We start from the raw sequence: 21,299 nt of genomic DNA on the forward strand, positions 1-21,299 counted from the left end.
CAGGTGCGTTTTGCTCTACAAACTGAATTTGATTTGTAAAATCTGCCACTTTTAGCCAGTGTTTGCTTGACATCGTTGAACCTCAGACACACCCTTCTCCTCCTCCCTACCCCAACCACTAAGAACACCTAAAATCATACCTCAGTACTTGGAGGAAATAAAGTACGTTCGTGGTGTTTGTACCCCATCCAGCAGCCAGCCCTGGCAGGCAGCTGTCCCGTCCCCCCGACTGCCAGCACCAGCCTCGCTGATGCTGTAATGAGTGTTTTGCTATAAGGAAAGGAAGGTGAAAATGACTGTAGGAGCTTTTTGACCTCTGTGTGCCCATGATGATGCACATCCAAACATGTCTGGGCTCATCTGGTGGTGGCAGGCAGCTGATGAAGTAGAAATCCTGCTCGCTCTTTTTTCTTTTTCTGTGAGAGGTGGCAGTTGGAGCAGCACAGCTCATGGCAGTGGTTAGCTGGCAGGACAGAAACAGCAGCAGGGGTGTCCTTGCTGCAGCAGGTTAATTTTTTCACCCCCTGTTCTGCCACCACAGCAACCCTTGGCCCTGGGCATTGCTTTCACCTCATGCCACAGACCAAAGTGGCCAACAAGAAAATTAGAAAGCTGAGGGTGAAGTTGAGCAAATTTCTTTTAGTAGAAAAACAAACTTTATTGCTTTTTAACAATCAAACATTTTTTTACAAGAGCTAGGAGCTGAGATGTTTGTTTTCCACCCAAATTCACTTCCATTGCTATACCCCCAGACTGGTCCAATCTTACACGGCTTAGTCTCACCCTTGTCACTCCCCTCCCAATCCAGTCCCAAGGCTGCAGGGACAGCAACAGCCCCATCCCAACGAAGTGCTTCCCTTGAGTCTCTAAGAAGCATTTCCTGCTGCAAACACCTGACTAGCAGCACCATCAGCATAGGCTGGAGCTGCCCGGAGGTTTCTGTCTTAAATTCAGTAGAGAGCTAGAAGAGAGCAGCAACAGCTGCTTGTGTGACAGCTAAGGACCTCCAGCAGATGTCTTATATCACAGCTCAGCAAATGCCCTTTTCTTGTGGTGCTGAGACGAATCAGGCTGGTGTAGGGCTAATGTAGCCCATGGGACACAGCAGAGCCAAAGCTCCCAGCATCAGGTAGCTGGCTTGGGTGTTACCCCCTACTGCAGCCATTCCAGGTGCGTTACACCAGGTTCTGGTCTGTGTTCCGCTGATGTTCCAATTTTCAAGTGAACAGGAGAACTCAAAGCCGTGGTACTCAGCTTTGTAACAGTTACCAGTAAACAACCACCACCCCACCCAGTACTTTACCCTCACAAAGGGAAAGCTAGGACCAGGCCAGCAGTCAAGAGGGATCCGGAGCACTTGGGGAGCACCGGTGGGCTCAGAGCAGCCGCCCACGGCACTCAATAGCCCCGCAGCAGCACAGCAGCTCTTTGCCTTCTACGCTGCCCACTTCATAGTTGTAGTCCCATGTCAGCTCTGTGCCAGCTCGTATTCTCCTGGAAAGAATCAAACAAGTAAGTGCACAAGGAGGACAGGCTGGGAGGATAGGCTGTTCCAAACAGGAGGACCTCCTGCTGGCAGAGCAAAGCTTACATACAGCTTCTTTGGCCAGGGCAGTGCAGTCCAGCTTTCCCCAGGGCAAGAGTGAAGCAGCCAGCAGAGCCGCATTTGGCTCCAGAGTGAACAAGGAACAAAGTTCCCTGATGAATCACTCCCATGGGGCTTCACCGAGGGGAGATCATGCTTGTGGCGCCAGAGAGGCGCAGAGCAGGGATTCACCGCTGCCCGGTGCTGCCTGTGAGGTGGCGGCTCATCCTTCTGCTGTTGGTGACTCAAACATCCCAGGCAGCCAACTACTCTGTGCTCATCTCTCCCCTTTGGAAAGGCCCCAAACTGATGCAAGCCGCACCAGAATCTATCACAGGAAGAGAGGTCCTCACCCAACTCATTTCCAAGCCCGTTCTCCCTGCTCAGGCCTGTATAAAACCAGGGCAGTGGTTACCAGAAGGAAACAGCCCACACTGGTCATGCAGCCCCAGCCAAGGGGCTGGATTCAACCAAGGCCCACGAACTGTCAGTGGGCACAGTCCACCCGCCCTTCCCCAAGCGCTCTGACTTACTTGCTAGCAAAGAAGGCGACCCAGGGGAAGCGGAGGTCATGTGTGTCCACAAAAACATTCTGCACGAAGAGGTTTGGGCTGCAGCTATGCTGCAAAGGGACCAGACACAAACACTAAGCAAGTTCCTGTGTCAGGAGGGATGCAGACCAACCAGCAATAAATATAACCCTTTATAAACAAGCAGCGTTCCTGATTTGACTGCTGTGTTCAGTGAAATCCTGATGAGACAGGGCACACTCCTTCCTCTGCCTGCATGACTAGGGATGAGTCATTAGATCCAAGTAGGCAAAGGTAACAGTCATTGGAAGGACTGACTTGGCCATCCCACTTACCATGCGTCACGGGGCTGGAACAGCCTCCCCTCTTTCACTCTGGGGGTGGGGAATCATCCTGCTAGCCCTGCTCTTTCCCCTTTTGGTTTGTGTTTCTCTACTCCTGGGGGGGTTACCTCAGATATGTCCCCTTCTCAGATGCCAAGGGTACTAAGAAAACCAGAGGCATTCCCTCTTCATCCCCTAGTTTCAGCACTTCCATTGCCACCTTGAAGCAAGGCGCAAACAGGTTTGTCTGCTATCCACAATTCATCCAGGAAAGAAGTAAAGCCACTGTACTGGAGCAGCAGGGTTAGTTTCACCCCACATACATCCAAAATCTTGCCCAAATCAGCAACAATCACCCCTTTGTACGAGGAGGGGCCGGGGTGGCCAGGAGGTGGCTCAGCTCCTAACCAGCATCACACCACACAGTAGCAACCCAACCCAACACAGACTGGCAGGGACAACAAACCAAGGTTTAGGGTGGTTATCCAAGGTCAGATTAACTCAAATCACACTCGAGCAGTGCTCCCACAGAGCTGCTGAGGGCTGTGACTCACATTCAGGTAACGGCCCAGGTTCCCCTCCAGCTTGGCATCGATGATATAACAAGACTCCTCTCCATCGTAGAACTGGCGTGTGGTTCTGCGGACAGGGACGCTCTCACCCTTGTCGGCCACTGCCATGTTGGTTGACTTGATGGCAATCCCATGAGTAGATTTCAAGGCAAAACCTCGGGTGGATTTCACTGCCACCTGCCTCTTAACTGGACCTGCCACAACAGAGGAGCAAAGGCTGTCACTTCCTCTCTCCATCTCTCAAAAGAAGAACCCCACAGTAGTGTTCCCAACCCAAGGTGCTCTGCTCTCACAAGGGGGTGATGAGCCTCTTCGAGATGCAGCTCAAATCTAAACCACCACCTCGGAACGGCTCCTGGAAATCTCCCAGCTCTCCACCCAACCCAGGAGAGATGGGAAACCCACGATACAAAGCATCACACAGTTGCTTTCTCTTATATATTCACTATTATGTAGACCGTGAAGGCTGGCTTTTGCAGAGCTTTAGCACAAGCAGGGCACCGGGAAGCTTCCAGCCTTGGCTGTAACTCTTAGCTCGGGGGCATTTGGAGCAGGACATGAAAAACAGCTGCTACGCCCTGCCAATGGGGGCAGCAACCATCAACCCTTCCTGGTGCTTTCCGGACAGTATTTCTTGCTACACCTCTCATTTCTCAGTGTTCCTCACCCAGTGCAGTGCAGTTATCCTCACCTGAACCAGAGGGGTTTTTCTTGTCATCCCCTTCTTCTTCCTCAGAGCCCGACGAAATGGTCTGGATGTCATCGCTGTCGTTGGTGGTGCCCTGGGCCTGCCCTGCTGCTGTCTGCCCATTCTCCCCCTCGCTGTCTGTGCTGCTTGACAGGGTCAGCACATCCTGCAAAAAGGCATTAGCATCTCGTGGAGCTTGGGTAGGGGAGGGCATTGCTCCAATGCTTTCCAAATGACATTCAAGGCTCCTTTTTCCCCAAATAGTATTTTACCCTTTTACTCCATACTCTAGGAAGCCCTTTTGCAAACACACGTGGACACTGAGCCACAAGGGGACAGAAACCCCACCTCAACGGCCAATCTGCAGTGGGGCTTCAGGGGGCTGCTTAGTCCTGTGGCACCAGTGCAGAGATGAGTCCTCTTTGGCCCATCAGGTGCTCTCGGTTTTGCAGAGAAGGGAGAATAACCCCAAAACAAAGGCCCGTGATGACAATGCCCCCAACAGATGGCTTTCTAGCCCCAGCTCTGCTGAGCAATAGATCCCTGGGGTGCTGGGCATGCAAACCAAGGTGCTACATCCCATTCTAACATGAAGACCAAACACAAAAACTCTCCTAATTTTGGGGCTTTCAGAACCAAGAGAGATCCACACTGTCTGAAAGAAGTCAGAATTCTCCAAGAAGTCACAACCAGGAACCAAAGGCACTGCTCTGGTACTCAGCTGGGAACAAAAGCAGCACATACAAAACCCGAAAGTTCAAGGCTTTCACCAAATCAGTTTGGGGCTATAAGGCAGAACCAGGCTCACCCCTTGTAGCCCATGTCTGAAGCTTGAAGGGTCAGCGCTTACTTCCGTGGTGGGCTGCAGGGGGACAGAGTGTCGTCTGCTCTGCAGCAGGGCTGTTTTGCTTGTCGGCCTCCGGATTCCTTCTAGTTTGGGAGGACTCGGGTTGTAGCCATACATCCTACCCAAGTCGCTTAGCCTATGAGGTGGGGAGAAGAGCAGGTCATACTTCTATCTCCACCCGGCCTGTCTGCATGCCAGGCAGAGGCCCAGCAGCTGAAAAAAAGCAGAGCTGGGAGAGACCATCTCCAAGAGTTTAATTTGCCAGTGCACACCAGGGCACAGCCCAGGCCCCCCCCCCAGCCTCTCAGCTCCCTCTGGCAGTGGCGGTAACAGAGCAGAACCCTAGAATTGCAGCAATTCATTCAGAGGGAAATTTGGAAATAAAAAGCAGGAAAATATGATTTAAAAAACCTTACCCAGGAAATTTGCTTGAATCTTCAGGTTCCTGCACAAAAGACAAACACAGAAGATTAAGATTTCTCCTTTTTGGAGCATTCTTCAACCCTTCTGTGGATATGCCTGCAAAGTATCAGCCTGGGTGTCCCTACTGCTCAGAGTGGCACCCAGTCCTTGGGGTGCTCCAGAAGGAGCAAGTTATGATTGCAGGATCCCACCCTTAACACCCCTTTGGAGGGGCTCTGAGTCCCCTTCTCCAGCCCAAGAGGATGGACAGAGACCACCTCCGTCTCCACATTGTCCCCAGCCCTGGCTGAGCTCACTCCACGCCAGCTCAGGCAGCCAGGCAGGGGCTGTGGCGCTCCCTTTCTCAGGGCTGCACACCCTCTGCAGAGGCACACAGCACCCTGGGGCAGGAGTGGTGCTGAGCTGGAGTGAGCTCAGCCCAGCTCATGCTGAGTCACTTGTTCGCAGCCTCTGCGGCACCACGTGCCCAAGGAAGGGAAATGGCACCTCCACATCTCCCACGGTGGCAAAAGCCAAGCAAATAGGGCAAGGGGACACACATTGAACAGCACCACAGTCAACCGAGTTGTGCTGAAAAGCCATTCAAGCAAAATGCTTGAATGCAGGCTACAAATATGCATATCCCAGTCCCACAAACCTTCCTTACATCTTTCTTCAGTGCCTTTGACTCTCCATCCATGTCGCCCAGGGCAGAAGCAGATGCTTTCTCTCTCTCAACAGGGAGATCTGTTTTGCAGGCCTTGGCTTCACCACCTTCACTCATCTTGAAGGAGGAGGCACTGTCGTTGTCCTGGAAGCCATCGGACATGCTGTTGGAGCTTAGCCACGAGGCTACTTTGTTTTTGGAGGTCTCCTCTGACACTGGCAGCTTACAGGAGGCAGCTACTGCCATCTCATCGTGGCTGATTTGCCGGGTGAGCCCTGAGTCCTTGGAGGCTGTCTCCGACAGCCCGTTCTCTTTCTGGCCACGGGTCTGCCGTCGTGTCGCATAGCTGCGCCATACCGAGCTGGTGCTGAAGTCCTCATCCTTGCAGAAGTTGTCATCAGAGCTGTCCTCATTGGACTCCTCCTGCTCCTCAGTGCCTGTGTTTTCCTCCTCTTCTTCCTTGAGGTCGACTCCGCTGCTGTCAGATGAGCATTTTGCGTCACTCTCGTAGCCCTCCTTGAAGTTCTCCACGCTCTCAATGTGATCCAGGTTTGCAAAATATTCATCACCCATCTCTAATCCCTCTTTGTCAGCAAAGTCATCTGTGAGAATTTTCCCTGGCAGTGGTAAATAAAAAGCAAACTGAGTTTTCCAGAGATTATATTCCTACCCCACCCATTTTGTCCTCTCCAAGGGCTCAGTGATGAACAAACAGGACTGACAGCACCTTATTCCAAAGCTGGGCTGGGAAGTGACAACATATTCTCCTAATACTTGAGGTAATCAAAATCTGAAGCACGTGCCTGACCTGAAGTGGACCCTTGTTAACACACAGGCTTCCAGCAATGAAATCTCTGAACAGCAATTCAAACATGGTGACTGCTTTTTTCACTGAAGGCTTTGGGCTGGAGGTGAGGGTGTAGCACAGAAACAATATTAAAAGCAAGAAAACAAAACACAGGAAGTCAGGCAATACACATGGTTAGTTTCTTTTCAGAGTTAATGCAACCATGCCGTGCAACTTCTGCATTTTATCGGTTTGTGCCCATGTCTCAGGGACTGGTTCCATGTAAACAGGAAGCAGGTACACGTTGATTCACCCTCAGTGCACAGAGACAGCTCTGGGGATCTGACCACTTGACACTGGCGCTGCAGCCATACCAGTTTCTGCAGCATTTTGTTTCAGAGTTGGGCAAGGTAAGGGCATCAAAGTGCTGCAAATTCAGCATCTCAGTTTTTACCTTCCTGTTTCTTTAAGCACAGGAAGAGCTTCACACCCATTCTAACGGGTTTTGCATTTTGAGATAAACAAAGCATACATCTCGGGCCTGACCCAAGCTGGACGCAACCAGAGCTCTTCAGTATTTGTTTCCCTCCTGTTAAGCAACACAAACCAGTTTCGTATCTGCACACACATGACCACCCGGAAGAACACTGGCTCTGCAAAGGCTTTTCATTCACAGCAGCTGTTTCAAACCTAAGAGGTTTCTCACTCCTTGTTCAGCGGGGTGAGATCCTACCTGCATAGATGCAGACAAAAGAGCCCTTAGCAATATCATCAAGGCAGCGAATGCCCCAGCCTTTGTTCTGAGTCTTGAATAACTGGAGGCGGACTTGGAGCCCATGTTGGACCAAGCGATTGGTGCACATGTTAATGTTGCACTTGCATCTCTTGTTACACTCATAAACCCTGAAAGAAAGGAGAACAGTGAAACCTCTCTCTGGGACCTTAATCATCTTCCCTGAGAAAGACATATCCCAAGATTTGATGTTGTGCCAGGAACGATGCAAAGGGACCTGCGACAGCAGTGACTTAAAGCTCAGCAGAGCAGGGAGTCTGTGAGACTGCAGCTGCCAGATACCGCAGCGATGCATAGACACCCGAGGCCACACATTAACAGATGAATGAAGAACCGAGAGGCAGGTTTTCAGTATCTGCACTTAGCTTCAGGAAATACTGCCTCTTGATAGCATCAGAGGCCAAGTTTCTGGGGCTGGTATTTGTGAGGAGAAGAGATGGCACAGCTCTACTCACCCTGTTGGGAGGCATTCTTCCAGCCTTTTGTGCTGGTACCCTGAATTGGGGTTGATCTGCCCACCTGGAGTGCAGCCAGTTGCTTGGACTGTCAGCTGGTGACAGGCACATTTTGATCTAGAGACAGACACAGAAAAACCCACCCAGGCCCCAGAGCTTAGTTTTAAACACTGGTTTTGCAGGAATTAAAATTAAAAAAAAAAAATAAAAAAAAAAATAAAAAAGCTGCATCTTTCTGCATGCATATACGCAGAGCTGAGCGCCCAGGACTTGACCAAGAGTAAAACCTGTGGCCCACCAGGGCTGCATGGGCTTAAAGTCCACTGCAGGTCCACCTTGGACAGCCCCCGAAGAAGAACTTCTGCTCAGCTCAACTTTAAAAGAGCAGAATCAAATGCTGTATCACATAGCAGAGATCAGAAATATAAATGCTGTAAAAGAAAAGACTACACAAACAGAGAGCTCAGCTTTGCCACAACGGGACAAGGAGGTACGCTGATACTCATCATGCAGAGCTAAGGTTAATTGGGAGGCTGAGGACATCAAAAAACTATCTGAAGGCCTCACCAAATGTTGCAGTTTGTTCAGCTGAGCCAGGAAAGGGTTATCAGGGCAGACAGCACAGTCCAGGTGCTGGCCCCCACCCACAGGCCCAGCAGCAAACAAGGAGTCACCTACTTGTCTCTGCAGCCGTCTTTGCAGTCACAGCCCACGAGGAACTCCCAGCTGGTGTTGATGTACACCCCTTTGCCTGGGATGCGCTCTTTGCTGTAGGCCACCTGTGGTGGCGGGGTGTTATCAATCTCATTGACACAGGACAGTGGCACATCCTCCCTGCCCTTGGTAATGTCTGCAATGTAGTAGTAGGGTTTGTAGGGCTGGAACTTGCGATCTACCAGCACGTATGGGTCCAAGCAGAACATCTCCAGGAAAAGGAAGTCACAGTCTGTCTCAAAAAGGTAGCGCTCAATTTCCTGCATGGTTCGCAGGCACAGCCCGCACGGTGTCTTGTAGATGACGTGGAAGCCCATCTTGCGGTTAACCCGTCTGCGGGCTGTCATCCGTCGGAAGTCGTAGAGCAGCGGGATGAGCAGGGGGTTCTTGCTGCGGTACTGATCGCTGCGGATGGGACGGACGCGGGACAGGCAGGTGTAGCTGCAGACGTGCGGCAGGTAGAATAGTTTCTCCAGCGGGGCTCGGTAAGAGGGCTCATTGGGCACACGGTCCATCATGCCATGGAAGGTCTGTGCTGTGCCAGCGCCTGCCTGGCCACTTGAGAACCTGTTACATTAAAAGGAACAATCTGAATAACTGCAGCTTAAGGAAGAGCGGTGCTTGCTCCTAAATCTGCAAATGGATTTTAGACACTTCACTCCTAACAAAGCAGCTGCTAGTTATGCACTGGGGCACCTCACTGGCTTTCCTACTTAGTTCAATTAGATGCAATCTCCAACATTCCCTCGTAGTAAGGCAGCACACGGCCCAAAGGGATGGTTACCAGCCACAGTGAACACACACAAAAAAATCAGAACTAAGAGCAGAAACAAGCCAGCTGTGATCTCAGAACAAGGATCAATGGCTTCCGTACTGTGACAAAGCCACCGCTGTGGAAAAGCTACCTGCAGATATAGATTCATACCGGCTCCATGCTCAAGCCCCTGAAAGCTTGTGGAAACAGGAATCGTACAAAAACAAGCAGGTCAAAGCCTTTGGCCAGGGCCCTGCTGGGGTAATTGCCGATCAGTACTGAGAACAGACCCTCCAAGCTCAAGTTGATGACAAAACGTACCAAACGGTTGTCTGGGAGGGAAAATAAGGTAAGACAACAAATGCACAGGACCAGACAAGCTGGCAAAGGTTTCAAAGGTTTCATACCAGAAGACCTGCACTAAAACAAACAAGCCCCAGATGTGTATCAGCACCCCCAAACTCTCAGAAGGACCCAGGGATTCTGCTGCACGGGTACCAAGCGTGAACAAGCTTTGTTTACCGATGTTGCTGGGATGCACCGGTCCTTCCAGCAGGAGGTGTATCACTTAGAACAGGTGAAGAAGGTGAAGACTGCCCAGAGCCCACGGAGCCAGGACGGAAGGAAGTACTTTTCTTGGCCACTTGCTTTCTCGCCTGGGCCAGCTGACTGTCAGAGCATCTGCACAAGGGAAGAAGAGAGGTGATTTGCAAGGTGCATACATTCATACAACTGGTAGGATTCACACGGGCAGGAGCAGCCAAAATAATCCTCACCCACTGAGGTTAACAGTGCCCAGCCACAAGAAACTGAACAGGTTCTTCCTAACAGCTCTGGAAATTAGCTCACTTCCGATTACATGTGCTGTCTGCAATCCCACAATAATTCCAACCAAATGTCAGAATTCTGCCACTTTTAAAAATGACTTCTGCTGTAAGGCTATTTATTGGAAAGCGAGGCATGAGGGTGAGAGGGAATGTTACCAGCATGTCCAAGGCCTTCACTTCAGGAAGCTGGACAAAGCAGGGCATGAAGAAACCCCTGCAACAGCAGAAATGACTTTACAGAGGCTCAGCCATTGCTACAGTGCTGAGCAGTGGGAGGAACAAAAATACAGAAGGCTCTTTTGTCCCTAACAAGCACTGAGATAAGATCGTACAAGGGAATGTAATACTGACAAAAGGGCTATGAGGGGCTCCCAAACACCTCTGCAGCCCAATACACAGTATCAGGACAGTGGGAGGGACCTGGAAGACAGCAGTCCTCACACTCAGAGAAAACAACAGTGGAAGTTTTCAGACCATTTATACTGATAAAACAAACGCCACCCCAAGCAAGGCAATACTTTTTCCACAGGTGAAAAAACGCAGTTACGTTATCAAGGCATAAAAGGAAGAGCCAGTAAGAGCAGGAAGGGGTGACAACTTCAGCAAACATCTGCCTTACAAGCAAGGTGTTAAACACACATTTAGAAATTCAAGAGCAATAGAAAGATGCTTCTGTCAACAGGCTTCAGACAGCCAGAAACGGCCGACACTGGCAGCTCCCTGGCACTGTAGAAGAGCCTGAAAAGAGAGGGAAGAGAACCAGGCCTTCCTCAGAGTAAACAAAACACTGGAGCAAAGAAATCAATCTCTCAGTTTTAATAACCTAAAACCAATGTTTAATTAACCCAAAAGTATCCCTCAGGACAGCAGTATGCTGCCTTCAGTCAGTGGTGTGAAAAAAAAAAGCAGTTGTCTCTGAAGCAGTTCAGTACTTAGTGGCAGGGTGGGGAAACGGCTGTAGTGTCTGCTGGTATTAAATCTGAAAACAAGATCCTAAAGTCAAAGCCACTGAGGGGAGAGAAAAAAAGTGCTTCTTGTAACCACTGCAAGGACCATTAAATGGAAAAGGAGATTTGTCAGTCAGCAAGACTGCAGGATGGCAGATCCCAGCAGTACAACTTCATTGTCTTCATGTTGTGTTTTTGCACATCCTTCCTACACCCTCGACAGGGTGCCTTAGTGTGAGGGTGACAGCACAGCTCTTCTGTTCACAGGTGGAGCCATAGACTGAAGGTCCAGGAGCCAGCATGGCATTCCTCATGCTGGAGCAGACCTCCTTTGGCTCTCGGCCTCTCTTCTCGGTTATGCAAGAGATGAAGAACAGGACTGTGGCTTCAATTCTCAAGTCTAGGTCAGCACAGACCAGGAGGAGCATTTCCTGGTTAGCCCCCACATCCAGGGGCAGAATGAGTCATATTGCACTGGTATTTGGAGAGGAATCCAATTCTGAGAATGGAGGCTGGGGGCAGACAGGGTTTCTGACACGCTGCTACACCTAAAAAGCATCTGGTGAGTAAAACTTCACTTGCTGCACAGGTTCCTTACAGTTGGGGCATCTCCTTTCTCCCTTCTGCCCATGTAGCAAGGCACAGTCATAGCAGAAAACATGCTGGCAGGGAGCCAGGCGTCCATAAATTCGGATGGGAAATCCACACTGGTGACAAAAATGAACTGGGACAGCATCTCTCTCCCCTACAAAGTTATTAAAGTCCCAGAGCACATGCTCAGGTACCCTGGTGTTCTCAAACACGCTCCCTTCATCACAAGGTTGAGTTCCTCCTTCATCCAGGCCTCCTTCAGCACAAACCCGCACCTCTGAGAACATCCCACTTGGGCCCCTGGTGGGAGGAGGCATGTGTGTGACTTGGCCGTAGCTTAGCTTTATCTGGTTTGGTTCGCGACCACCAAGACCAACCACTGATCCTGAGTTCTGAGTGCCTTGTAAGTCATTGAGGTCTGTGAGCAGGTCAGTCCAAGTGGAGGAATGCAAGGCAGCCGGAGACCAGTGCCTGGACGTGACACGAGGGAGCAATTCAGATTTTCAGAAGAGAAGCAGCAAATGTTCTAACTTGGAAATACATTAAGCACAAAGCTTTGGCCCTGGGTAAGAACAAGGCATTTGGCTCAGGGGGTGCTGGGCTGTCAGCCCTCCCGCCCCCAGTTAGTCATCCAGCAGCCTGTAGCTACAGTTTGCCCTAGAAGCACAACTAAAACCAGTTTGTATAACCAGGAAATAAGTCTAGCCATGGAGGAAACCTGCACCTGAGGATTCCTCTACACAGAAAGGGTGGTGCCTGAAAGAGCTGAGCACAGGACACAAAACAAAAAGGAGGTAGTGGCGGAAGCAGACAACTGACTCAAGTACTTACTCCATCTCAGCAGGCTGTGGAGAAAAGGACCGTGCAGCCAGCGAGGCTGCCTGCATTTGCTCTAGAGGTTTGTACTGAGTACCGGCTCCGGTTAAATCTTGTGTGTATTGTACTACAGGCCCTTTGCTCCGGACAGCACCTAGTGGGGAAGGAAAAAAAGCAAAGTATCAACAAGGAAAGTCCCTGCATCAAACCAAGTTTGTTGCACTAGTCACAAAACATTGACTTAGTTCATGAAGGCAAAAAAAACACAAGCATTTGCAATTAACAGTGGGCCACTGGCTGATCTCTGAGTCACAGCCAGTCACCACAGATTATGGCCACTTCACACAACTGCAGTCTGCTTTTGCTACATCCTTATGCCAGTAGATAAAGCCCTTTGTAGGTCTCAGACTCCAGGAGTTCTACTAAAAAAAAAAACAAAACAAGAAAATGCACAAAAAAGCCCACAATGCAATCATTCAAATTCCAGGATACACATTAAACGTACCGACATTGGGACGAGTTCTTGCTTGTCCACTTTGCTTCTTCTCTTGGGTAGAGGCTGTGGAAGTTTTCATGCTAAACATGGGCTCGAGGCGTGTGGAACCCCGGTAAATCCACTCACAGCGTTTGTCATCCTGCAAAAAGGAGAAGGCAGCACCACTCACAGCACCACTCACAGCACACCAAGAGCTTCCTAGATGAAGGGTATAAGCCCAGGAGACAGCAGTGATGCTTTTAAAGTCAGCAGAACCGAACTGAGAGGAGACAAAGCATCAAACTGAAGGATCATGAAAGACCATGCAGCCAAGGCAGTAAGTACTGCATCATGTCCAGGGGAACACTGACTACAAACCCACTTTTGCCTCCAGACTAGAAAGAGGCCTACTACCAAGACCTCAAGCGTCACATGCGGCTCTCTTCCCAGTCCAACAACCGATCAGCAAGCAACTGTTGGAGAAAACAGACTACCCCAGGTGATATGTGAACTCCTCTGCGTGAAAAGCAATCTGTTCTAGGACAGTGAGGTTGAAGTCTGAAAATGCACATCTTTCTCAGCACCAGTGGCTATGCAGTTATTTCAGCAGGAAGGGAAACAAGCAGGCACAGAAAAGTCAGACTCTTTTTCTGCAATTTGTAGAACTTGAGCAAGCAGAGTATTGCAGATTCTGTTTTTCTCCTGCTTCTCAAACCAGCACTGGGACAGAATACATTGCTAGGAGCTTACATCAAGAAAGGACCAGGACAGAACATGTGCAGATGATAGGTTTTGTTTCTTATTCATCTGTTAATTGCAGTTTGTTCTTAAAGTTTTACATGCAAAATACTTTAAAGAGCTTTTGAAGTTTTCATCATCAAATTAAAGTCTCACCTTCACATCTGTACACAGGAGAAGTTAACAGAGTAAGCAGAACACCTGCTTGGTCCAAAATTCTGTCTGACATAAGCAATGAAACTGGATTTGATCAGACCCGCAGAGTCAGAGCCCTCACTCAAATTTAAGCCCATCTTCCCCTTCTAACGGGAGAGGGGAAATTGCCATACCAGGAACAGGATTTTGACCAGGCTGCCATCCACTTCTTCCACTCTGGATTTCCACCAGGTCCCTTCCCATTCTGTTTTGATCAGCTGGCCATTCTTCAGCAGCACCATGGGACGGTTGGGGTAGGCTGTGATGTACTCCTCAATGAAATCACGACAAGAAACATCTTCTATGTCTTCCCAAGTCTTTCTAACTGTTCAGAAAGGGACGGACGGGAGAAAATGAAGATGATGAAAGACTTTTACAAAGAGGATCTTTGACTCTTTTTCAAAGAGATCCCAGACAGATTTCTACATAAGAACAATCAAGCAGCAATCCTGGTGGTAGGGCACGTAGCCACGCTATGGCACACAGTGCAAGGAGTGCACTCACTGTGCGGGTAAGAAACCATTTTCTCCCCCTTCATACATAAAGCAAATCTCCACAGGCACAGCACTGGAAGGTGACATGCATAACCTCCACTTTTGAGCAAGGCTCCTTCATATGCCCAAAAGCCCTCCATAAAATGTCAGTGTTAGGACATAGGAGAGGCAGAGATCACTCACGCGGCCTGCAGATCGGGTACAGCTCCCACTCCTTGACATATGAAGCATAGCCATCATCAAAGAAGATCAGGAACCTAGAGAAAAGCATAGAGAATGTGTGTTACAAGTTGGAAATTAGAAATGCAACTAAATAAAATGCAGCTACACATCATATAATGGCAGCAGAGAAACCCTCCTCTTTCTTCCACCAGTCACAAAGGCCCTCAAATAGCCATGACAGATGAAGACAAAAAAATTATCACTTCTCCAGGAGCTCACAAGCTTCCCAGCACCGCCACTCCCACTGTTTCCAAACAGCCCAGAGCTATGTCTGTGCTCCCAAAGACAACAAAACGAGAAGCTGCCCAAAGGCTTCCCAGCAGCATAGCACAGCCAGGCCCTCTTCCCTCTACTCCAGACTCCCTCTGTGCCTCAGCTACAGGAAGGGAAAAGACAGTTTAATTGCTCTTAATTTCTGCAAAGTTATTTTTGGAGTCTTTGGGACAGAGGAGCACATAAGGCTGCACACCATGACTCAAAGAGCACCACAGGGAGAGAGCTGGGGGACACTGCCAGGGATCCACCTGCAGACAGGAGATGAGCATGGAAGAGGTCTCAGTGCCTACAGGGGACCGGGAGCTCCCAGGATTATGCCCACAAGGTTGACATGGCACCAACTTAGTACTGCGCACCTCCAAACAACAACATCAGAATACAGAGCCAGGTCAAGGTTGCATTACAAGAGATCAGTATTACAGCTTGTCTAGCCAGGAGGAGTAAATTTGCAACACGACTAATAAATGCAGTTCATTTTCAGTTATTAAACACTTATCAGATAGGACTTTACACAATTAAGCATTTATGGCAGAGCCACACTTGAACCACGCAGGGTGATTACACCCTTTATGAATCTTGTTAGGAAGACCACAAGCCAAAACCACATCGAAGAAGCCCTGCCCCTTATTTATATGCAGCTGAAGAGACTGCTTTAAACGTGCTGTTTCTTCTCCTCAAGTGTTTTGGCAGTGTTGCTGGCAACAAAAACTTCTAGGACACATATTTGCTAATGCCGTATTATACGCCTTGAGCAGTGCAGAGTTACCTTAGTGTGATAATTTGAATGAATTACCAAATACAATTTCTGACTCAGGGACATGAGTAACAGAAGAGAAACTCCACCCAAAGCCTTGATAGATAAGAACGGAAGAAAAAACATTGAGAACCAAGTCCCTGGAAAGGTTAGAAAAGAACATAGCTTCCACTATAGAAAATTCCCTTCTAATTAGCAAAAAAGGGGGAAAAAGGAGGAAAAAACAGAGGGTTACTTGACTGTGGAGGAGAATTAATACCTGTCTTTATTCTTCATGTTTGGGGTTTCAGCCACAATGCCAGCATACAGCCAGACCTGATTCCCATCTTTGTATTTTGCCACAACCCTGCTCCCAACGTAGTGTTTCTCCGGGGAGGGATGATAGTCATAAGCAATATGATTGCCAGAAAGCAAACTCTTCCCTTTGTTGTCAAATTTTACTTTGTACTTCTTACCAGCACCTGAAAGACATTTCAACAGGGCAAGATCAATAAAAGCTATGTGATTTCATACATGAAGTACCACATACCACTCTGACCACGCTCAGAACTTTTTTGAAAGCCTCTCACAAATGAATTGGGATAGCGGAAGGTCGTTATGGCGATGTGTCACTTTCACAACCTTGTATTAGTGTCCAGTGCTTTTCACTGGATCTTCTTTCAAGGTGCTCTGACACATAGGGAACTGCTCAAAGCAAACCAAAGCTTCGTGAAAGCCAGAAGCACCAAGACATCAGCAAGCACAGGACATACCGACAGACTGGATGGCAATCAGAGTTCCTTTGTGCCATGTTTTGGTTCTCTTCTTGCCCAGGATCCTCATGCCAATGTTCAGATCACCATCGTTGCTGAGATCACTCCCAGCTGCAGCAGGTCCAACAGACTGGAGAGCAGCAGGGGTTTGCTGAGGGGTCTGCGCATCTACCCAAAGAAGAACAATCAGAAGTAAGCTAGAAACTGCCCAAAGACTCTGCCTCACGTACGCAATGGGAGAGTATCTGTGAGACCCGAGGCAGGAAGCACTCCTGCTATTCTGCTAGTAATTTTAAGTGCCTCTGGATGGAGTAATCAACAGGTGAGGGTTAAGTAGCACTAAAAAGCTCTCATGTTATAGAAACACCACCACTTGTATTTGGTTTTGGAAAGGGCATAAAGAAACATGACAGAAATTTGCCATCAGTATATCAGATGGGTCTTTCCATCAGGGAAACAGAAAAGGAAGAAATTGAACTTTTCTTTTTCAGAAAGAAAACAAACAGGCCCAAGATTCACACAGGACCAAGGGTAGGGCACATGCAGGTATCAGCCAGTATCTGTCAGCTCCAGGAAGCTCTCACACACTGACCTTTTAGTGCATCCTGGGCATTTGTTTTCTTGTTCACAGCATCCATAAATTTCTGAACATCCTGGGCAGATTTTCTCATTGCAGCCATGGCTTCACGCAGCTGAGGAGAAGGAAAGATAAAGAGAATAAGAGAGAGTATGCAACTTTTCTTTCCCCACCAAATACAACGATGTCCTAAGCGTTCCAGCAGAACTCAACTACAAAGTACACCACAGTCAAGTCTTTGCCAACTCACCAGAGTCTGATCCTTTACAATTTTGGGATTAGTATCACCTGTGTTTAGAGAGAAAAAAAGCAGTTAAAAACATCTTGGGGATGAAGAATCCACCCTACAAAGCCACTGAAAGAAAAGGGAACAGAGATAAGCAACTGTTCAAAAGCTGTCTCCGTCCTCAGCAGGAGATCCGCTCAAGTAAGACACTTACTAAGTCATCAAGTCATCCTTTCTAGATGCATGACACGCTGCACTTGCGCCTTCTCCACAGCAGAGGCAGCATTTGATGGGGACAATAACCAGGTGAGTGGAAAAAAGGGAAGGTCCCAGCTTGGCACACGAACAAATCTAAACTCCAGGAACCACGGAACAGTTACAGGGGCCTTGGCAGACCGTGCAAGTGGTAGCGTTCCTCACACAGACTGAAGGCATTTAACATTCAACCTTCTGCTTCAGGACCGCTGTGGCTTATGGCCAGCTTTACGGCACCCTTATTCCTCTCATTCCCCCCCTGCTCCAAGACATGCTCATATCTCCACCCCTTCCTTATCAGCATGTGGCATGATGAAATACTGAACTGTTCTTCCAGCCCAAATCGATACTCATGACATCGTCATCATCCTCATCTGGGATCTCAATCACTTCTGTAGGCTTGGCAGCCAAGTCCTCGTCCTCAGAACTGCTCTCGCGATACTGGAGGCCTAGCTTGGAGTACAGATCCTTTACCAGGATCTCACATTTATCAATGGCTCTGGGGGAAAAAAAGAGACAGATACAGCAAAAGACAAGGTGAGTCCAACCATACATCTCACCATACTACAGAAAAACCACTGGGGAGCTACTAATTAAATACAACTGTCACGAGCTGAGGTAAGAATATTCACCTGAAGGATCCAAAGCCACAGGGGAATAATTTTAATTATCCCTCAACAACCACATACAAATGAATCAATGTAGAACCACAATGTCAGTCTACATGGAAGGGAAATGGGCAGCACTCAAAACATGGGACTCTGCCACCTGACCTGCCCCTCCTCTATTCTCTGAGGCTGCACTCAGACACAATTCCAGGGCTACAATTCCAAGATCACCCACCTTGAAGCATCATCAAAGAGGCGGTCAACATGAGCCACCTCTTCTTCCTTCTGTTTCACACACTTCTCCAGCTCCTCCAGCTGCTGCTTCCTCTGCTTTACGCATTCAAACTTCTCCAGCTCCTCATCGATGATGTCCTGGAGCTCCTCCATGGAGATCCCCAGCTCCTCCATCACTTCTTGCTGCAGCTCTTTGATCTCCTGGGAATCCATTTCTGCTGCACACCTGAAACCGCAGAGAGGTGAGAAAAGCCCAGTGAGACCCTATGGCTGTAGCACACCCTCCCTGAGGCACAGCCCCGGCAAAAGCACAAACTCCACTTTTTGAAAGCTAGTGGTAAGGATCGTTGTAACATCCAGCCCCAAGGACGCCCAGACCTGCAGCCCCTGCAGCCCCATTTGATCTGGGCCTGGCAGTAACGCAACCGGTCTTTGCGATTTTCTTCTCCTGCCCTCCGGCTCGTGTTTCTCCCCCTGCTGCACCCAGGACGCTCCGAGCCACGACCCCTCCCTCCAGCCCCGCAAACGCAAAGACCGCTTCTGTCGCCGCGAGTGCCGGGCGCGAGGAGGGGGAGGCGGCAGCACGGCGATGGGGACGGGATGTGCTGGGGACGGGATGTGCAGGGGAACGGGGGCTGCGGGAGGCTGCCCGGAGCAGAGGGCTGCCTCTGGAAGGCGCCTCATCACCGGGGCTGCCGACCAGCCGGGAGGCGCCGGGGGGCGCCAGCTCCAAGCGCACGGCGCCCCGGCCCGGGGCCTCCGCAAGGCCCCTGCAGCCCCAGGCCCGCCCCCTCCCCTCGGCCCACAGCTCCCCGTTCCCCTCGCCCCGACTCCGCCGCCCCACGGCCGCCCCACGGCCCCCTCCCGGCCCCTTCTCGCCCCCCCCCGCCCCCGCCCCCACCCCCACCTCGGCGCCCAGGCCCGCCCCGCCCCCGGTTACCGAGGAGGAGGCTGAGGAAGGGGGGGGAGGGGGGGGGACCGGCGTCAAACGGGAAGCCGCAGGACGTCACTTCCGGTAACGGCAGCCCGAGGAGCCCAAGTCTCCCCCTCTAGCCGGCGCGGCGGGGAGCCGCCGCACTGCGCACGCGCGAGGGGCGCGCCGCCGCACACCAGGCCCTGGCGGCGGGGCGAGCCAATGCGCATGTGCGAAGCGAGGGACTACGGGGGGGCGTTAAAGGGGCCGCGCCCCGGGAAAGGCACGGTGCTGCCACCTAGGGGACGGCGGGGGGTAGGGCCCCGGGGGGGGCTCTGGGGCCCTGGGACGCTGGGTGGGCCTGAGGGAGGGAGGGAGGCGAGGGGCCCAACGAGAGAGAGGGCCCTGGGAGGCTGGCTGGGCCGTGCTGGGGGCCCCGGGGGTGATGGGGGGGTCCAGGGGTGATGGAGGGGTCCAGGGGTGATGGAGGGCCCCGGGGGTGATGGGGGGCGGCAGGGGTGATGGGGAGGGGCAGGGGTGATGGAGGGCCCCGGGGGTGATGGGGGGGGGGCAGGGGTGATGGAGGGGCCCAGGGGTGATGGAGGGGCCCAGGGATGATGGAGGGCCCCGGGAGCGATGGAGGGGCCCAGGGGTGATGGAGGGGCCTGGGGGTGATGGAGGGGCCCGGGGGTGATGGAGGGGCCTGGGGGTGATGGAGGGGCCCGGGGGTGATGGAGTAGCCCAGGGGTGATGGAGCACAGCAGGGCCCTGGGAACCCCAGAGCATGCAGTGGTGAGGGGGGGGCTGCGCGGCTTTGCACCAGAGGCCGTGGGGGGCAGCGCACACCGGCTCGGTTGATCTACTCCTCTTCCCAGGTGGAGGCTGAGAAGGCGCTGTAGGGGTCCACGACAAGCTTGGCACACCGCATCACCACGGCCAGGAGGAAGAGGCACATGAGCACCACAAAAGCCATGGCGAAGCCCTTGTCCACGTCAACAGCTGGCGGCGCCGCGGTGTTCTCCATGCGGGTGGCCCTCAGGTGCTTGGCCCCGAGTTCCAGGCTGCCGGGGGCATCTCTGCGGGACAGAGTCAGGTGAGATTCATGGAGGGTGAGTGAGATGCAGTGCAGAGGAGGTACAGGGGCCCTCCTCATTTCCCAGGAAAATGCGGGTTAAAATACCCCACTATTTTTTTTTTTTTTTTTTTTCACAGCTGCATTGCCCAGGCGTCTGGACTGTGCAATCCCTGCAGTATGAGGTGCAACAGCGACACTGGGACTTGGCAGACACAGAAAGGACGGTGGCTTGGGTTAGAAGTGGGCTGGGAGTTTGTGTGGGCTGGGAAAAATCACCAGTAAGCAAACAGGGGTGGTAACGGAGGGTATTCTGATTGCTTAAGAGACCTTTGTAGCAGTGGACAGATAGATTTATACAAGGTTGGAGAGAAGTGGAGGCTTGTTCAGACTAGTGCCAGGAAAGCCACGTGGACTGAGCTGTGTGTATGCAGGTCTATCTCTATATTTATGCGTTTATAAAGCTAACGTATGCTCCAGGAGCAAGTGAGCACAGCCTGGGTTATCCCAAGGACGGCACATGATGCAAGAGGATCTGCCAAGTCCTGCAGTGCCCAGAGATTGCTGGAAGTCCCCAGGTCTGAGCCTAGTCCCATGTGTGCTGTTCGGGGCTGTTCCTTACCTCCCTGCGGGTGGATGGACAGATGAGCTGGTTGCTGTGCCCCGCTCGCTGCCCCGCTGTCTGCGGCCCTAGCGCTGTCCCTGGCTGTGGCTGCCTGCTGTCACCAGGGCTTCATGAATACTGCAGGAATGTGGCGACATCACCTTTCAGGCACTCCCAGTAATGGGATCCCGCGGATTAAATTCTAACCCCCTTGAGCTGAAAATATTTCCCGTACCTGCTTTGCCTCGTGGTTGAGGACTTGTGGGTTGCTTTGTGGGTCTTGCAGGGCCTGACAGGGGCACGGCATGAACGGGGGAGTGTCAAGGAGGACAAAGGTGGCTTGTTCCCAAAATACAGCAAGCTCTAGGTCCCTAGGCTCGCTCCTGTGAGGTAATTTGGAGACGGATCTTGGCTGGCTTCAAAAAATGGTGACAACTTTTTGGATCAGCAACGCTTCGGGCTTTGAACTGAGCCGCCCACCGGGCTGCCGTTAAACAGCCTTGCAGCAAGGCCCAGAAACAGTGCAAGCACAGCACAGCGCGTGTCCCCCAAACAATCTCTTTGTATTTTTTTTTTTGTTTAATTTTAAGAGGAGAAAGCAGCGCC

General features: G+C 51.0%; 1 protein-coding gene and 1 long non-coding RNA gene across 10 annotated transcripts; one reads left to right on the forward strand and one right to left on the reverse strand.

Moving 5' to 3' along the window:
- Nucleotides 1-633: 633 nt before the first annotated feature.
- SETDB1 (SET domain bifurcated histone lysine methyltransferase 1) lies at nt 634-21,016 on the reverse strand. Of its 9 annotated transcripts, none has more exons than XM_035346668.1 (23): nt 20,929-21,016; nt 19,864-20,093; nt 18,106-18,330; nt 17,589-17,761; nt 17,032-17,069; nt 16,797-16,896; nt 16,205-16,372; nt 15,712-15,913; nt 14,384-14,457; nt 13,841-14,031; nt 12,804-12,933; nt 12,314-12,452; nt 9,640-9,798; nt 8,328-8,930; nt 7,650-7,766; nt 7,135-7,304; nt 5,606-6,231; nt 4,962-4,990; nt 4,507-4,681; nt 3,702-3,864; nt 2,993-3,204; nt 2,119-2,207; nt 634-1,494 (listed from the first exon to the last, which is right to left on the reverse strand). In XM_035346668.1, the coding sequence occupies exons 3-23, from the start codon at nt 18,315-18,317 to the stop codon at nt 1,377-1,379; spliced, it is 3,888 nt and encodes a 1,295-aa protein (XP_035202559.1). In that variant the 5' UTR covers nt 18,318-18,330; nt 19,864-20,093; nt 20,929-21,016; the 3' UTR covers nt 634-1,376. The 9 variants fall into 9 exon arrangements, with proteins under 9 accessions (XP_035202559.1, XP_035202563.1, XP_035202562.1 ...); XM_035346672.1 differs by lacking the exons at nt 19,864-20,093; nt 20,929-21,016 and adding an exon at nt 19,045-19,168 and having other exon boundaries at nt 8,328-8,428; nt 8,546-8,930; XM_035346671.1 differs by lacking the exons at nt 19,864-20,093; nt 20,929-21,016 and adding an exon at nt 19,045-19,168 and having other exon boundaries at nt 4,549-4,681; nt 5,615-6,231.
- Nucleotides 19,965-20,935, forward strand: LOC118178280. Its single transcript, XR_004756113.1, has 3 exons — nt 19,965-20,110; nt 20,230-20,667; nt 20,819-20,935. It is a non-coding gene; the product is annotated as an uncharacterized LOC118178280 (long non-coding RNA).
- Nucleotides 21,017-21,299: the final 283 nt, after the last annotated feature.

This window comes from Oxyura jamaicensis, chromosome 25, assembly GCF_011077185.1.
Source record: "Oxyura jamaicensis isolate SHBP4307 breed ruddy duck chromosome 25, BPBGC_Ojam_1.0, whole genome shotgun sequence".
Lineage (NCBI taxonomy): Eukaryota > Metazoa > Chordata > Aves > Anseriformes > Anatidae > Oxyura > Oxyura jamaicensis.